At 48.0% G+C, this 18,462-nt stretch overlaps 1 protein-coding gene across 1 annotated transcript in view; it reads right to left on the bottom strand.

The window, feature by feature from the left end:
• Positions 1 to 937: 937 nt before the first annotated feature.
• Positions 938 to 18,462, bottom strand: part of dok1b (docking protein 1b) — a 30,104-nt gene continuing 12,579 nt past the window's right edge. Inside the window, exons 2-5 of the mRNA XM_006629117.3 lie at positions 8,706 to 8,996; positions 7,798 to 7,876; positions 6,072 to 6,244; positions 938 to 3,664 (exon numbers count right to left, since the gene is read on the bottom strand). Of these exons, the coding sequence (XP_006629180.1) occupies positions 2,507 to 3,664; positions 6,072 to 6,244; positions 7,798 to 7,876; positions 8,706 to 8,996 (1,701 nt within the window). The 3' untranslated portion in view covers positions 938 to 2,506. The remainder of the gene's footprint in view (positions 3,665 to 6,071; positions 6,245 to 7,797; positions 7,877 to 8,705; positions 8,997 to 18,462) is intronic.

Genomic DNA, 18,462 nt, shown 5'->3' with positions numbered 1-18,462 from the left:
CATGCCCGTCTGAAATGGGATCCTGGAGCTCACTATGCTCTCAGGTACGTGGACAATAGAGTATTTTAGAAAATCAATGGCAATCAGTTCATCTAACAGTAAGGCTGTAGCTGTGTTTAATCAACCTCTTGCGCAAGCACAGGTTCCTGTAGAAAGGAATCCCAGAGCCCCCTCTCAAATATCATTATTTGTTTTATAGTTATTACAAATCAACGCTCTGTTTTTAATTCAGTGTAGAATGAGCTATTAATGGGTTTGTGTATCCATGCAGTGTGTTTTTGTGTGTTATTAATGCAGTGTTGGAGTCATGTGCATGCTATTAATGGACTGTTTTGCCCTATTAATGCAGTATGTTGTGTGTTGATAATGCAGTGTTGTAATTGTGTGTTATTAATGCAGGGTTGTATGTGACACTAATGCAGTATGGTTGAGTATGTGTGTTCCCTTCAATTGATAGTAGACTTCTACTGTGCAAGATACTGTTGTCAAGTACAAAGGAAGCATACAGCCCTTGTTAAGGTGCTGTGGATGCCATATTTCACAATAGACACTATAGCTATACTAGCACTCTCCGTAATGTGGCTTTTATGTGCTCTTACTGCCAACATCGGTGGTGTGGTTTTTTTTGCATGTGGTAAGAAGCTGTCAGACCTTTGTAAATGGCTTCTGAATACATGAAAGGTCATTACTGGTGCTAAACATCATTCTTTGCATATGTACACATCATTAATTCAGTGAAGCCTAGCTAGTGGCACTTTCATTTCTAGCAATTTTCTGCAGGGTAACAGGAATAGTAACATAGTACTGCAAAAATATCAAAGGCTACTCAGGTCTTCCGTGCTTTCACAGGCTAATCTCAAAACTCCCATCGTATTACTTACATCAACAGCACTTGATCAGGGAACTGGTACAATTATAAATGACAGAACAAGGGAAATATCTCCTCACGTTTCTCTTTATTATTTCAACTTTCCAACCAGTCAGTGATCACAGTTTTACCTGTAAAAGCAAAGCAGCCCGCAGCTTACTGTACGTTCCAAAGCCTGCCCTCTCAAAGCACAGGATGGATCAGGTTGTTCTTCCCGACAGGACTAACTGGCTCAGGTTAGTCCACATGTCAAATCTTTCAATTTGGCATTGAAAGTCTAAAGCAACGATCTAAGAAAACCAGTTTGCGAAGTCGGCCAAACAACAGGACAAACACCTTCTCTGTCATGTATTCTCAGCTAAACAGATGGTCTACAGCTGCAAATGAGAGACTGGATCCAGAAAAAAAATTACAATTTTTTTCCCAAACATGATTTAAAATCCAGCTTTGATTAAATTCACTTGCATAACTTGCACAGGAGCAATTTGCATTTATTATTTTGTCAAAAATATTTATTTTATTGAGTTAATTGACAGTCATTGGGTTTATTTAAAAAAATAAATTAAAATGTAATTCAGGGCCCCAGATTATCTGGGCAGCTGTAAACATGCCAGGGGTCTTGTGCTGTCCTCTAGCTTTCAGATGCTGCATGATTTTCTTGTTCTGCACAGAAGCAGACATGTCAGGTCTGGGATCCCTCGTCTTGTGCACCAGATGATTCAAGGTTGTCTAAAGCTGTGCTGTGGAAAAGAGTTAATGTTTGCCCAGAAAAGCCTATCGTTAGCTCAAAAAGGAGCACTTTTATGTGGCATGGAACAAGGCTAGGAGCTACTGCCCTCAGTGCTTGTTAGTGTTGTTACCATGCTGGTGATGGTTTCTGATGGTTTCACAACACCTCGTGGTACAGTAAAACCTGCTGGGCTGAGGGCTTCCCGGAAATGAGACAATCCAACGTCAGGCCAGAGACTGCGTCAAGGGCAACAGCCCTCCAGCAAGCTCAGTCTCGCCATCATGCATCAATCCTGTCTGTAGTCCCCAACAGAAGTATGAACCTGCGGTGCAGTTAACAAGACTTGTAAGTTTTTTTTTTTAATCAGAATGTTTAATCACTCAGGAAAAAAGGAAAGAAAATGGTCAAAATCAAAGCAGCTCATGCTGGTCCTGGAGAAAGAAAAGACGGCGAGGGCGAGTTTCCAGGACGCTGTCCAAGTTCCAGTCCTGCTGGAGGGATGGGCTGCCGTGCGTCACTGCGCTGCCCTGAGGCGCGGGGCTGCTGTGCGTCTGCGGGGGGGGCTGGAGTGCAGCCTCAGCATGCTGTACGCAGGGCCCACTCACCGCTGCTCACATTCATCGACATATTCTGCCATTACGTAGATTCGTAGAGACCATACTTTCTCACTTCCAGGGGCGCAGCTTGTAGGAATCAAGCAACCCAACCGTGTTGTCAAACCCTGGTTTATTTCAGGTTATCTGGATGGGATAATCGGATCATTTGGGTACTAGTAATGCAATGAGCCCAACGGTCACCCTATGGACAGGTGCTTTGCCAGCCCCCCGCCTGCACATCCCCGTTGTGGGGGTCCCTACAGGAGAAGGTTCATAGGGGCGAGTCTTCCTTGAGCGAGGAGGAAGGGGGGTCTAAATTTCCCCTAGGTTATCGTAGATAATGTCAGGCGAGCCCAGGGCCGAGTCCACAGGGCAGACGCTGCTGGGAGGCTTGTGTTTCATGACCTGGCTGTACAGGTCCCTGTCTCTGCTGCTGTTGTTGTTGTTGAGGTTGGCGGCGCCCTTGGCCTGCGGCAGCGGCACGGGCTCTTTCCGCAGTTCCCGAGGCAGGGCCACCTTGCTGGGCTTGGGGGCCGGGAGAGGCTTGGGCCCCTTGCTGCGAGGGGGGGGCTGCTTGCCAAAGGTGGGCACGGAGTAATCGTCCATGTGTGGGTTGTAGGGGATCTCGTGCCCCGTGAGCTCCTCCAGGCCCTGCTTCCTCCAGGCGTTGGCCTCCAGCCGCGCCTCGTCATACAGCACCGCGCTGTGGGGGGCTCGGCCCTCCGGCTCGTCGTAGATGTGCTCCTCCCTGCCCCCGGCTGCCCGCCCCCCCCCGTTCCGGGGCCGGCCGTCCAGGCTGATCCCGCCGGCGCGCTGGGCCAGGTCGAAGCTCACCCGGTCGTAGATGTCGGAGTACAGCGGCTCCGTCTTCCCCGGCCTGGGCGGCCCCTCCTCCACGGTGGCGCGGACGCGGGGGCAGGGGGTGGGCGGCTTGATGCTGTCCACCGGGTCCGAGTACAGAGCCTCGGCCGCGGGCAGAGGCAGCCGCACGGAGTCCATGGGCTCCGAGTACAGGCTGCACTGGTCCTCCAGCAGGGCGGCGCTCTTGGGGCCGCGGGACAGCGGGGAGCGGGGGGGCGTGACGGAGGCAGGGGACTTGCTGGCCAGGCCAGGGGGGTCTGGAAGGCTGCGGGTCTTCAGCGTCTTGCCCTCCTCTGGGGGCCGACCCTCCCTCTTGCCAAAGACGCCATCCGCGGAGCTGGGCTTGCTGCCGCCCGAGTCGCTCTCGGGCTCAAGGAGCTGAGGGGTACCCCCCCGGCAGGCCTCCGCAATGGCGCTGCAGATCTGCTGCATGGCCGGGCTGTCGGAGTCCAGCGACGGGCAGCTCTGGTGCTTCTCCTCCGCTTGCGCCTTCTGCTCCCGGATGGCCGCCTCTACGATCTGGAAGATGTCGTTGCCCTGCTTGGTCTCGAAGGTGAAGTTGCCCGGCCCGGACTCGCAGCGGCGCCCAGCCTCAAAGGAGAACATCACCTGCCAAAGACACAGTGGGGACAGCGCGTCAGCTCACTGAGGACACGGGCGGGGACAGCTTGTCAGCTCTCCTAGGACACGTGTGGGGACAGCGTGTCAGCTCCACCATGGACACACATTGGGGACAGTGCGTCAGCTCTGCCGCGGACACAGTGGGGACAGCGTGTCAGCTCACCGAGGACACACAGTGGGGACAGCGTGTCAGCTCTGCTGTGGACATAGCAGGGGCAGTGTGTCAGCTCCGCTGTGGACACACAGCGGGGAAAATGCGTCAGCTCCGCCGCGGACACACATGGGTACACCGCGTCAGCTCTCCGAGGACAAGCACGGGGACAGCGCAGGGCTCCCATGAGGCTCTGGAGTGAGGTCTAGATGGCAACACCACTGCTGGTCACTGTTGCTTGAACTGACAGGTGCACCGGTGCCCTCCTGTCATGTGCACTCTCAGGACACATACGAAGAGCGCTAAGTACCTCCTATCCTTGTGTTACTTTCGCACAATCTGTAAATTGTATTGTAAATAGCAATTGTATAATTTATTGTATTGGAATCTTATCCTAATCCCTATATACCTCTGTCCTTCTGCTCTTCTATCCTTCATAACCAGCTTCCGGATAAAAGCATTTAATTGCTGACAACACCGCTCTATGCGGTACTGTTCGTGCATTGATAAACCTTGATCGATCGATTGATTGTTAGTAACTTTGGAACTTTGTATTCAGTGTGGCATTCATGGATACTTTCCTGGAAAGCCTGGACATAGCAGACTGAGCACAGGGGCAGCTGTAGATCCTGGACTAATCCCAAAATATTTTTATCTAAAAGATATGGCTGCCCTGGAATCAGTCCAGCAAGAGCAAACAGGTACATCCCAGGGCTTAAGGGAATGAGCTACACTGACAGGCTGAAAGCACTGAACATTTTTAGTCTTGAACAGAGAAGAATATGAGACCTAGTATTAAACATCCTCAAAGGAATTTGCAAAGTCAATCCAGTGTTATTCTTGAGGATGAACACTGAAACTTAGTGGAAATGCATTTAAATCTGAGAACAAGCTTCCACGCTGATACCCTGACTTCTTCCATGTTGTGGCTGGATGAGATCCTCTTGTCAATGAAGTACTACCTCCTTAACGATCCCCACGGGCTGAAAGCCTGCTCCTTTGTAACTGCTCTCGTGCTTCGCTGTCCCTGGGGCAGAGACCGAGGGCCAGGCGTGTGGTCAGCGACTGTCAGCTTGTCGGCACAGGCTGGCCTGACGTCACAGGGCCCTGTGCTCCCTCTTCACCACATCCTCTCTCGCAGCTGTACGGCAGTGGAAAGTACAAGGGCCTGCTACTGACTGCAGGAAACCCACACAGGCTGGAAACAAGTGTCACATCCACATCCGAGCACACCCAGATACTGCGTGCTCAAACAACAAGCACATGCACCATAACGGTCACATGTAAATGGAAATGCTTTTACCACCCGATAAGGGGACCTGCTAACTTTAGCAAAGGAGATGAAGTGAGATGTTCAAATTCACACACCCATGGTCTTCAAGTGTCTTGGAGAAGATAAGCAGATGCAGGGGTCGACTGCAGCAAACCAGCGACTTCAACTGTGCTGACACGTATATCACATATTTTATCCAGAAAAGGGCTTTGAGCATTCGTGTTTTCATTTAAAATATTCACTGTAATTCAGCTCAATGAGACATCGCTGGAGGGCTGTGCATACTGGTGCAAGAAGCTGCACATGCAGGTTTATGGTCACCATGGAGCTAAAAGAGGTACCTAGACTTGAGCTGAAGCGTATGCCTGCATTAGCCCCCACAGAAAAGATGGAAAAACCTCTCAGAGTTTCTATATTACCAATGCCATCATGCTCCGTGTCCTCATCATCTCTGTCAAGTCAAACTGAAAAGTATAGTTCTCCGGAACACTTCTCCTTGCCTGAATTTATTTTTATCTATTAAAGAGAGGAAATACTATATCACTTCCTTTTTTTCTCATTCTGTGACATTAAACATTGGTCTGTTATTCTTAAACTTTAGATTAAGATACACGAGCTGCAGAATGTTCATAATCCTTACACCTCATTATTGGAGGCTGCTAAGTGGTTGATATGCTGATTAATTATTCTGACAAGCAACACATCCTGCACTTCCTGTATAGGCAGGGACTCTGCAGAGCCTTCAACTCGCTGTGTCCAGAGTCCAGAGCCCAGTGCCCTCAACCTGCTGTATCCAGAGCCCTTTACCTGCTGTGTCCAGAGCCCAGAGCCCAGAGCCCTCGACCTGCTGTGCCCAGAGCCCTCAACCTGCTGGGACACAGCAGCCCAGAACCTGCTGTGTCCAGAGCCCAGAGCCCTCGACCTGCTGTCCAGAGCCCAGAGCCCTCAACCTGCTGTGTCCAGGGACTCACCTTGTCCCGGCCGTATCGGCGGAGCAGCTTGTACGGCCAGATCAACAGGCTCTTGTTGGTCTTGGGGTCCTTCAGCACCAGGCTGTTGTTGTCAGCCTTCAGGCAGTACGAGCCCTGCAGCCCACAGCGCTCCGACGCCTCTGTCCTCTGGGTGCTGACCCAGAACTCGTTCACTGTGAGGAGACACGGCACACAGAGCTGGTGAGGGGCTGCAAACATCTCTAAACCAAAGCAGAGAAAGGCCCTGTTCACCAAGCAGGGAGGAGCTCGGCTCACATGGAAACCTTGGCCACACAGGGAACATCACTGCATCTCATCAGCTGTACAGCACAGAAGGGGGCAGGAAAACGTGTAAAAGAGTAGGCCCTGACAAAACCCAGCAGCTGCAGCACACACTGAGGAACCTCTGAAAGTGTCAGAGAACTTCAACCTATCCTCTGCACAAACCGTGCAAATCCATCATCCACACTGCGTGGCAGTACTGCAAGAGACACAGACAACCTGAGATCCAATCAGTCATGTCCTCTACAAGCCCGCCCTGTGACTGTGCCAAACAAGGTATCTGCCTGTTGGTTAGACATTTATTCAGTAACGTTAAGTGTCACTCATGGAAAATCTCTTGCAGTTCAGCAGGCATACAGACGTAGTGTCTGTCGTTCTAGCTGGGCCATCACGACTCTGGCCTGAAAACCACACAACTGCACCTGTTACAGAGAGGAACTGCTCACAACTTGCTGAGCTCTTTCCTGTAGCCTAGAGGGAAGGAAAACCTTTGGACCCTGACTGATTTTACTCCTAAGGCAGTTTTCCTTTTCTCTGTGCACACGGGTTATTTGTTTATATGTTTTTAGTGATACTTTATTCAATCTTATTTAATGAAATACCTGTGTCCACCAGCTCAATTATTCATTCATCATGCAGTAGTCACACTCATCAGTTGTAAAGTGCTGTGTGGCAACATATTCTGAAGGGGCACGATTCCCACTAAAGAATCCCACTAAAGAGAAACTGTAAATATAAATGAGGGTGTGATGAACTATATTTAGCTAAAAATAGGAACAGAGACACCTGAAGAAGGCTCCACGGCCGAAACGTTGTGTTCTCTTTCTTCTTTTTTTCAGCATGGAATAAACCTATTACTTGTTCCTATATTTAGCTAAGACATTTCTGCCACCTAAAATAGGAACATTTCTTAGAACACACTGATTTTAACAAGAGGGAAGGAAGTAGTGCTCTGTACTCTGCCTGTAGAGTACCAGCTCTGTTCCTATTTTTAGCAGCAGCAGTGTGCCCAGCATGTGACCATAAGGAAGTAGAGACTGTGACCACTCTGTACCTCCTGGAGAACCACAGTGACACAGCACTGAAATCACAGTGCAGCCCAGTGGCACAGCCACTGTGGGCCAGGGCTGGCCAGAGTGGAGACAGGCCAGAGAAACAGAACTAGACTGATCTGGGTTTGGCACTGAGCTAAAACAAACAGTCAGGTTCACTACGCTGGCAGTACACTGAGAGAAGTGCGAAAGAAATGTTGCGATTTCCTTGCTGTGCAGAGGGTTCGATGAAATAAACCATCATTCCTCTCAGACCCCCACCCTGCTGGTTATTCATGAAGATTGTTTTATTCTGTTTTAAAATGTCATATTTAAATTAAATTAATTAATTAAATTATATTAAAGTGGAGGCCCTTTCTGGCTGAGCCCCTGAAGGCCACCACCCTGCTTACCCTCCTCCCTGGAGTAGTAGATGAGGTTCTCTGCCATCTGTAAGTCCGACGGGCTGTTCGACTCCATCCCACAGTTCCCCTGTCACAGCCCAACAGAACACACGTCAGCATGCACACCAACAGGCTTGAGCCTCGCTCGCTTTTATCTGATAGGAGCGCTGGAAAGCCTGCAACTCAGTGAATACCACTCCAACTTCATTCAGAACTTGGGAGCCAGGAAATCCCAGGATCTCATGCAGCCATTTCTTGAAAGAAGCCAGAGCAGCTTGTTCTAAACTCCCACAACTTTCAGTTGTTTTTAAGTACATCAGATAAACAAGAACATAACCTTCCACTGGAAAAGTGAACAATTACATACATAGGGAAGGCCTTTGAAATGTCCAGAAATAGATAAAAAAAAACATCAAATAAAGCCACTGACACTAGTTTACTTTAGAAAGTACTTTAGCAGGAGTATTGCCAGCAACCCCAGAGACGGCTATGTCATGTTATGATGTTGTCCTTGATTAGTTAGTCCAAATGAGAGATGTCCAAATGAGGTACACCCCTGCACCTGTGACACGTATTCTTCTTCCTCCGCCCTCCAATGACTACAAACCGCCAGCAGCATGTTAAATCAAGCGACTAAGGGCTGGGACCCAAACCGTTCGTTTTAGATTGACCCCCACCACCCCATAGAAAGAGACTTCTAGTGCTACAAAGCTGAAGCTCTTCAGTTAACCTGCTAAGAGACTTGGCTGATACTTGTTAGCTGCATTAAATTGTTTTAGCATTTGGGTTAAAAACACAGTTGTCCACCCAGACATAAAGCTTCCCTGAATATGGCCTAAAGAGGAGCAGAGCACTGGAGACCCGAGACGTTCATCTCTTCCACCCAAAGACTCTCCCCTCGCCCCTGTCCCACTCACCTGGAAGGCAATCTCGCACATCTTGTCCACCCACTCCGTGCTGACCTGCTTCTCAGCAGCGAACACGTGGGTCTTGTCGTTGGTCTCCACGCAGAAGGCCATCATGTTGTCCTTGGGGCAGGTCTCGGTCAGCGCCGGCAGGATGCTGATGCACTCCGACAGGCGGATGATCTTCTTGTCCAGCTTCTTGGTGTTCAGCTTCTCGTTGGCGTTGCTGCAGTCGAAGAACTCGAGCCGGGCGATGCCGTTCTGGCTGGCCGGGTACAGCACAAACCAGTTCTTCTTCCATTTCTGCAATGAAGAGGATTCTGCAATCGGGTCCATGTACAAGCATGAGATTAAACCAGAACAAGGAGGTAAGCTTTCTCCCTCACATGCTTTTAAAGGGAAGCTGCAGTCCCAATTTCTCTGTAACAAAATAGATTTATTGTCATTATTGAAAAACTTGACAAATTTTGAATTAAGCACATCATCATAAACTTTATGAACGTACTATAAGTCGCCATGTTGTTGCGAACCCCAGGTCTCGCCACGGGCAAGAGCAAGAGTTTATGAGAATCTCAGTGTGAAGCAGCCCTTCCTGCTCACTAGTCACTGTCATGACTAATGTAATGTGATGTGATGTACGAGTGAATAAGTACAGGCTATACAGCAGAAATTTCACAGCAGAAATGTTCCAACATCATCTGTATACAGAGTTAACAAGCAGTATTTGTCGGCAAAACCGTCTTGAAGTCGAGAGCAATATGTCTATGGGATTAAAAGAGATGTATTCGCAAGCCTGCTTGTTTACAGTGTAATATGGCTGCAACACGTCATGGAGGTTTTGCTGCCTCATTTTGAATCACAGAACATGGCGTTGCACAGACCTGGAGATTTCATCTATATTGTAATGTAAATTGAACGTTTTCAACTTACAGTGTACATTTGATTTTAATTGTGGTTTGAAATGCACACATCAATGCAAGTCTTTCTAACCCTAAAATGTAAAAACAATGTTGCAGTTCCCCTTTAACATGGAGGAGGTTTCTCAGTCAATACATGACGCTTGATCGTTGTTCAGTTTGCCATACTGCGCTTTGTAAGAGCACAGCAGGTTTAGACAAGATGGCAGCCCTGTCAGCACCTCTTCCCAGTAAGCTTGGGGGAATGAGCTACATCTCCCAGTCACCTGACCTGATGCCAGATTACAATATTGTATGTGATGTATGTAACTGTCCGATAACATATTTATACTGCAGAGGTTGTATTAACTGTAATTTAATGTTAAAGTTAACTGTAAAAGTTTTGCTTTGGCAAAACTGGAATTCAAAGGTCATGACAATTAAGCTCGTTAAATTTGATATTAAATTTATCTGACTGATATCCGCTATCTAGAGACAGAGGGCGGAGCCTCTGAGCAGAATCCCCAGAAAGAGAAGGACTGACCAGCAACTGTAGGACTTTGGAATTGTGGACGACGAAACTGTGAGTGTTTATTGGAAGTTTTGTTTTGAGAAGTCTCAGATAGAGACTGGAGCTTGTGTGTTGGTATGTCTGTTGTCCTGGAACTGCCTAGATTAGAGGTCCTTTTTTGACACACAAAGTGGGCAGTCACAGCTTTTATCATGCAAGATGTTTTGGCAAGTGCTTAGAGAAATGCTCTCCATGTTAGAAGCTTAGAGGAACCAACAGTCCAACAGCACTGCTTAAACTCTGTTCACCTGGCAGGTTTGCAGTAAGGTCTTTGCAGGAGAAAATAGCTCAGGGTGTCACCTTTAATTACTCAGCCCAAGGGTCAGTTAACATGGCAACATAGTGTTGCTCAGCATGTCGGGGTGTCAATTCAGGGCCCTGCTGAGCGGTCCAATTATTTTATTGAAAGCACTGTTATTAGCTTCTAAACGAACGTACATCTACACCTAGTTGGAAATGAGAACTTCACACAAAGTATGGCCAGCTGACACGTTCATGTTCAACACAAGTCAGCAGAGCTGTAAAAGCAGACTGTGTGCTGCTGGGAGACTAGGTGACACCTACACGGTGCCCTGAATGACCGTCAGTGCACACAGCACTGCAACTGACTGTGTGTTGGTGGAGAACATGTCTTCATCGCTCACAAAACAACCATCAGCATCACAGATCCTGAAGACCCCACCATGACAGAGCCCCTGCCACCCATAGATCATATGATCACAGCCAGTGAGGTTACAGTACGCCGCCTTTCCAGCCTGAGCGCCGACTGCTTCCAGGGTGCACTGATGGAGGATGCTGTCTCCATTACCAAGAGCCAGATGACATGCACCTCACTTGTGCACAGGTGGCTCATGGCCATCTTGGAGAACTGCAGTTTCGCACTACTGCAGTGTTGGTAGAGCCCCCCAGGTGCTAACCCCCCCACTATTATCCTTCAGTGCCTTTTTTAACCCCCCCATTTTAAACAGTGACCATGAAGGTGACACAGATCCCAGCTGGCACATCACACTGGGAAGGAAAAGCACTGGTTTTGATGGAGATGCCTCACCAGAGAAATACATAAGAACAGAAGGGTCTGGGCAGCGAGACTGTTGAGGTTACCGACTTGTCTCGGCGGGAGGTTTCAGCTGTTTCGCGTTGGCTGTGACTGACCACATCCCTGCAGTCAGCTCCACAGCACGACTGGCTATCGTCTGTGAGCAGTCAGACAGAAAACAGCAACTCTGCATGTCCTTCTCCTCATTTCCTCAAAAGGCTGTCCAGGACGTGTCAGAGAACAGCCGTTCGGTCCTGCAGCACTCTCGCTCATGGCCCTGCATTTCCTCTTAACATGACTATAGAGTTCTTGACCCTGAGACCCAGACCGACCGTCACAACATATTCTAACCAGTCTCTTCTGTTCCCCACATCACTGTTTACAGAATATTCTTCATCGGCTATCCTACTCAGGGATTCAGAGTGTTGGGGTATCACTTAGAGCCCTGCTCAGGGATTCAGAGTGTTGGGGTATCACTTAGAGCCCTGCTCAGGGATTCAGAGTGTTGAGGTATCACTTAGAGCCCTGCTCAGGAATTCAGGGTGTTGGGGTATCACTTAGAGCCCTGCTCTGGGATTCAGGGTGTTGGGGTATCACTTAGAGCCCTGCTCAGGGATTCAGGGTGTTGGGGTATCACTTAGAGGCCTGCTCAGGGATTCAGCATGTGAGGGTGCTGCTTCAGGGCAGGTTCCTGCTCTGCTGCCTTCTCCGAGCAGTAGCTTCCTTTCCAGTGCAGAACACAGAGCGACACAGGGGTCAGCCACCTTTCTCAGTGACAGAAGAGCCCAACACTGCGTGTCTTACTATACCAACAGATCTAGAGCATGGCAAAAAAAACATTCAACACTGAATGTTGTCTTAGACAAGAACCTGTAGCTCTGAAAAGCCTGAAATGGATCAAGCTAATCTAGGAATGCAAGAAGTCACAGCACAGTTCGGTGGGTTTTGAAATAATTTGAAAAGACAAAGACCCTCTGAGAGTGGAGAGAATGATATACAGTGTAGCGCTGAGGCTTAATAATAAGGCAGAATTAAGTGTTTCTGAGCTTCCCAAATGAGGCCCCATTTCTCTGTTCATCTCTGTGGTGCAGCCACAGAGAAACTATTCATGCAAGATGTTTTCTTTTGATAAGGACAGCTCCCACAGGGGGATGCACTTAGCTAAGCCTGGCTATCATGATCAATGGTCATCCATTGGCGCCTATCTGTTTAGGGAGTGCCAGTTGGACATCTGGACTGCATTACTAAGTGTCAGGAGTAAGTGACTCATATCTCACCTTGATCAACCAATCAGGGACTGGTAGGGCCGAGTAACCCACGTGGGACTCTGATGCCCATGGAACTTTCAGCCAATCAATGAGCTGAAGTTCCTCCAGGTAAAAACAGGCAACACAGAGAGCCTGTGAGATTCAACAAGATTCAGATTCAGATTCAACAATTCTAAAGGGAATTCAAAGGAGAATTCCAGGGCAGGACGGCCCAGGAGCAGAAGGCTCCCAAGGGCAGGACATTCTCGCAGCGCGCCTCCTGACCATCCTGAGACTCAGCCCGGACAACCACGGAACGGCCAGTGTGTCCGAGTGCCAGAACTTTCCTTTGTTCTAAGAGTCTAGAGTTGAGGTTGCCAGAGAGTAACCAGCAGCAGGCCTCGTGAACAGGTCGGAACTGTGGACAGCTGAATTACTATTCAGAACTAGCTCTTCATCAGGAACGAACCGGTCCTCTTCCTGACTTGCTGGGACCCACAGTCATCTTTTCTCCTGTGCACAAACTGTGCTAGTTAAACAACACCAACTAGCCGGTCAGTGAGCATCTGCAGCGCACCGTCGCAAGCCGCACAGCACAGCCTGGCACGGAGCCAGAGATCGCGGATTGGACAGCAACAGCCTGCAACTGTTTCTTTGTGCCCGCAGGAGATCTGAATCCCCAGAGATTGGATGAGTATTCAACTTCAATGCATTACAGCTCGAGAATTCAATTGTTATCCCAACCAGTTGATATCAATTTAATTCCTAAGAGTTATGTACTTGTTTTGAGTATCTAATGTAGAAGTTGTAACCAAGTTCACTTTACGAAACGGTCTTAATGAATGATATACTGAACGTATGTCCTCTTGATATGTGTAACACTTCGTAACTGACTGAATATATATCTTTTGTATTCTGATAACCCTCTCGATAAGATCTAGTTAGTTAGTTTAAGGCATATTCTATGTATTAATAAATGTATCCTTGTGTATTAGTACCTGTGTGTGTGCGTTGTTTGAGTTATATCGCATGGTTGGATTCTAAAGCCATCAAAAGAATCAACTTTGTGATTTACTGCTACAATTAATAATTGTCTCAGTAAATGCCCAAACCCTACAGAACTGGTGCCTTCAGAGAGCCACTATGATTACATATTTGGCGTCCCTGAACCGGTTTTCCCTACAACAGTATGTTCTCCCACTCCCCTCTGAGACATGAGTACATCTGAGGGCATTTTGCCAAACTGAACAAGTTTTCTATCGCGTTTAGGACAAGTGTACAACAAATATTTAAATACAAAATGTAAGAGGGCATTCTTGATGTAAGAATATTTTAAAAACCAGCACAGACTATAAATTCTGATACCTGGGTATATGAAGTGGTCTGTCCTCTTTCTTCAACATGAAGAAAGCTAACTAGGTTTAGACAAAACCCTACACAGACACGTACTATTTGCAGTCTTTTTCGCCCCCTGCTCTCTGCAAGACTGCCCATCTTGGGAAGGAATTGACACAAAACAAACTTTACTTTCAGTGATGCCTGTAAACACAGCTTTTATTGTCTGCGAAAGCTATACTGCACCAACGATAGCGTTTAGACTTACAGTAAAGAGCAATATGAAAGACAACTTCGATGGCAATCTCAAGTGACCTATGACCCTCTGCTGTAAACACTGTACATCAGACAGGACTGCAGCCTGCTTATGGAAACAATTTCCATAAAAATTTCTAACCACACAGAGCAGCATTTTTAACCACACAGAACTGCAAGAGAAAATTGCTCAGATAAACCCCAGGGCACCACCTCTGCAGACACACATTAGTTAGGACTCTCAAGCAAACTAGCTTTGTGCCCAGTGCTGATGTCCGCACTGAAGAAGAAGACTGGGGCTTGTGTAGAAGTAAGCAAAATGCCTGTTTGCTTGTGTTTTGTAAGAGAGGGGTGTATTGATGTCTCAGGGCCGTACTGTTTTGTTGTTTCTGTAGTAAGTTCAAGCTCAGAGGCCACTGGACTGTGGACGTGAGAGCCCATGGGTGTTGGGGTGGTGGCACTGTGCTGTTACTGGATGGCAGTGGTGGTCAGCAGGGTCTCTTATTGCCACCAGACCCGACAGCTCTGCCCAGGGGGATGCCAGGCTGTGATGCCACTTCACCGAGTTTTCATGGCACCAGTCCCCCGACCGCTGAGATGAAACGATGTTTCATATCACATACATAAATAACTGAAAATTAAAAATCAGACTACCAAACTAATGTGTACTGTTGATTTTGATTTGCTTAAATCTGTTGGAATTTGTCACAGCTTACATGGAGTAAAACTGCTTTCTAACTTTATTCTCACAATAACAGAGATATAAATGTACTCGGAGCCAGCAGATAAGCGTCTTGATAGATAAGAGCACATCACCAGGCCAGATCACGTCACAGTTCACATCATGCAGCTCCAATGATCACACGGTACTGAATTACTGTCCTGTCCAGTGGCTCAGATGTAGAAAGAATCCAGGACATGTAAGCAGGGCCTTGCTTTGCCCCTGATTACCCCCAGAGCTCTAACAGGCCTTCATTTCCATCCGCAGACTGGCCCTGCAGTTTGTTTTTGCCTACAGCTGTTTAAAAATGTTAAAATTTTAAAAACATTAGAAAACCACAACAATAAAAAACAGCCGCATTCAAACTCAAACTCAACTCAAGAAGTCATGACATTCGTTATCAACATGTCTGATTTGTTTGTCCTACGTCTGCATCTAATTTTGCAGAACAAAGACAGAAATCAGGGTGCAGAATCAGAATCTTCCAGTGTTCTCCCCCTCCTCTGCCTTTCAGACTGCGGTTCTCAGAGACTGGGAGACACCTACACGGTGCCCTGAATGACTGTCAGTGCACACAGCAGCAGCACTGAGGGAGGCGATCAGACAGCACAGTCTATCTGGGCCCACACAGTCTGCACTGGAGTCTGACAACACCAAGCTGCAGGGCATTAGTCAGATGGGGCTCTTCCCTTTTCCAAACAAACACGTGGGCTGTCTGCAATCGAGGTCTAACTATGGGTATCTCTTCACCACTAAGGTGCCACAAAATGTCAAATGGTACAAAAACACAAGGTCGCACTCAGGAGGTTAAAGCACTTTTGGAACAGCAGATATTTCACCATGGTAGCTCCTGCAACTCGTCCACTGTAAGAGGACTCCAGTAAGAATATCCAAAGCATGTTGTAGAAACTCTCTCCGCCTGCTGGCAGAGTCTTGATCCTGTTGACTGGACAGCTGTGCGGATGAGTGGTCAGGACTCTGGACTTGGACCTGGGAGGTTGCCGGTCACAGATGGGGCAAGGTATTTCACCAGGCTGTCATGATTATGGCAATCTCTCCTCAATTGATTGATCAGGTACAAAAAGGCTCACTATTCTAAAGTCCCCCAGTGAACCCTTACTGATATCCTGTGCACCACAGCACACAGAAGTGAAGGGGCAGGAACTGAAGAGTTCTGCCGTGCTGTGGTTTGGTGTCTGAGTTAGTGCTGAGCTCTTTGGAGGGGTTATCAGCACACTGATCTGTCAGCTTCTTTTTAATCGGTGACCTGCTTTGCAAACAGAGCCCTCTGTATGTGGTTCAGATGAAAACGTAATTAAAAGCCACGGGTTTCGATTTTGAAGCCGCGGTGTCTTGCGGAGGGGTGACACAGCAGCAGGATCTGTGCTGGGAGGCATGTGACTTCATCGCCGATGGGTGCCTGAGCCAGCCAGAAGGCAAAGGACAGGAGGCGGGGGTCAGGGGTCAGGGGTCGGCAATCAGGGAACACCTCTCGATGCTAGGTAAGATTTTGGGCCATGTGGACATGCAACCCTGTGACACATCCGTGGCCCAGAACATGGAGGAGCCACAGAAGCTCTTAGAGGGTTTTCCGAACAGCATTCCATAATCCTTCATTTATAATATTTATGGGATCATGAAAACAGGATGTCAAACTCTACACAAAACAAAGTGCCCACATATCAAATATTTTTCTTGAAGAAGATTTATGTGATCAGTATATTCTAGATTTAGCCATTTTTGCCAACTTAACTTCTTAAACTCGCAACCGTGTTCAAGTTCAGCATTCAGATTTGAACTAAAAATGATACTTGTAATAACAAAAAAGGTCTTGATTTGAAAGGGATGAATATTTTTTTATGATGCTACATACTTGGTCATATTCCATCTATTGCTTTCTGTTTATCCAACACAGGGTAACGGAGGAGCCAGAGGCTCTCCCAGCAAGCAACAGAGAGGCCAGAGAGCAAAGCAGGAATGTGCAGGGAGTGACACATAGAGAGTACACAGGCACAGACTGTGAGGACATGTGTGTCAGTCTGTCCTCCTCTCACCCTCTTGATGCCTAAATCTCCCTGCCAGACCTCCAGCTGCTGTCCGTGCCCAGGACGAGCTGACGAGAAGGCACCTGGGCTCCCCGGGCCATCGGGCATGTATGAGCAAGGCTACATTCATGGAGATACATGACCTGACACTGGCACTGGAGATCTTCGCCCAGGTACAGAGGTCATTGTTGAATACTGACCTGCTGGTTCCTTTTCAAGAACACTGTCTTCTTTCACGTGTTCAGTTTTCAATAAGATCACTTGCCTCCTTGAACTCATTCATTTTTTTGGAAGCATCTTGCACAGGTGGGATTTGTCAGAGAATTGGCCCCTAGATCAAAAATCCCAGCCAACCGGACTCTGAAGCCACAGTTTCAAGTGGCCCATCAACGCACAGCCTTTTCTCTCTGACAAAGAAGGGAGGGAAAAGCAATGCATTATGCCAAAGGTCATCCGTCTGTGAAACCACAGCTTCGTTCACTTCTAAAAACAAAACATCAATGTGAGCACGTCTGCCCGGTCTATCCAGTCTCTGGAGGAAATAGGGAAGTGAGGATGAGAAATATCGACTTTCTCCTGATAAACTGGGTAACTGCCCAGCCCCAGAAACCAGACATAAGTAAGCAGACAGCCAGGCCTAGAAAGAGACCTGGTTATTGTGGAAGGTGCAGAGCACGGGCAGGCCGACAGAAGGCTCAGCCCCTCTGTGAAACAAACTTGGAACCCGGGTTCCCCAGGAATCAGTGCTCAGAGCAGGGACGCCTACCTCCCTGACGAGCTGCACTCTCTCACCGCGGCTACACTTTCACTTAGCGTGCTTCACAACAATGGCCAGCAGGAGCTCGGAAGCATGAGGGTTTGCAGCGTTTGCAGCAGCGTGCACAGGACTGTGAACACAGCCCTGCAGAGCTCTAGCAGCAGACAGGATCTGGAGACAGACAGCACAGGCAACCCAGTTCTGTAATACGTAAGATAAGATCACTTTATTGGCCATACACAATTTCTTGCATTAGGAATTTGTCTTTTCACAGCTTGCTCTCCATGAGACACACAGACAGGGAGAGAAGCTGGGGGTCAGAGCGCAGGGTCAGCCATTGTACAGCGCCCCTGGGGCAGTTGGGGTTAAGGGCCTTGCTCAGGGGCCCAACGGAGTAGGATTCCTCTGCCAGCTGCGGGATTTGAACTGGCAACCTTCCAGCCACAGGGGCAGAGCCTGAGCCAAGAGCCACCACACCGCCCCTTCAGCAATCCACTGAGCCGGAACCAGGGCTCCACTCATCAATAGTAAGAGAAGGGTCTCATCACACATCAGTCAAACTACAAAGCATTGGATTGTGCATCATATAACTCCGATCACCATGTGCCACTGTGTGCCACAGTTAAAACGGCAGAGGGTTAAATATTTTTTTATTTATATTTATTTAATTTTGCAATGAGATCATGTAACACGTACACAGCGCAGAGCGTGAGTCAGTCTTCATTTGTGAGACTTTTTATGTAACTAAACCTTCAGTGTCTGTTTGTGCAACAGGAAAGGAAAATAAAATGTCCTCTCACTCTAGAGAGAGACGAACACACACAGATGCCTGCATGGAGGCCAAGGAGGAGGGGCTCACACCTCAGACTTGTTTCATCAGGCTCTTGCATTTTTCAGAAACCACTC

The sequence above is a fragment of the Lepisosteus oculatus genome, chromosome 1 (assembly GCF_040954835.1).
Source record: "Lepisosteus oculatus isolate fLepOcu1 chromosome 1, fLepOcu1.hap2, whole genome shotgun sequence".
NCBI lineage: Eukaryota > Metazoa > Chordata > Actinopteri > Semionotiformes > Lepisosteidae > Lepisosteus > Lepisosteus oculatus.
This window is presented reverse-complemented; position numbering and strand designations above follow the sequence as displayed.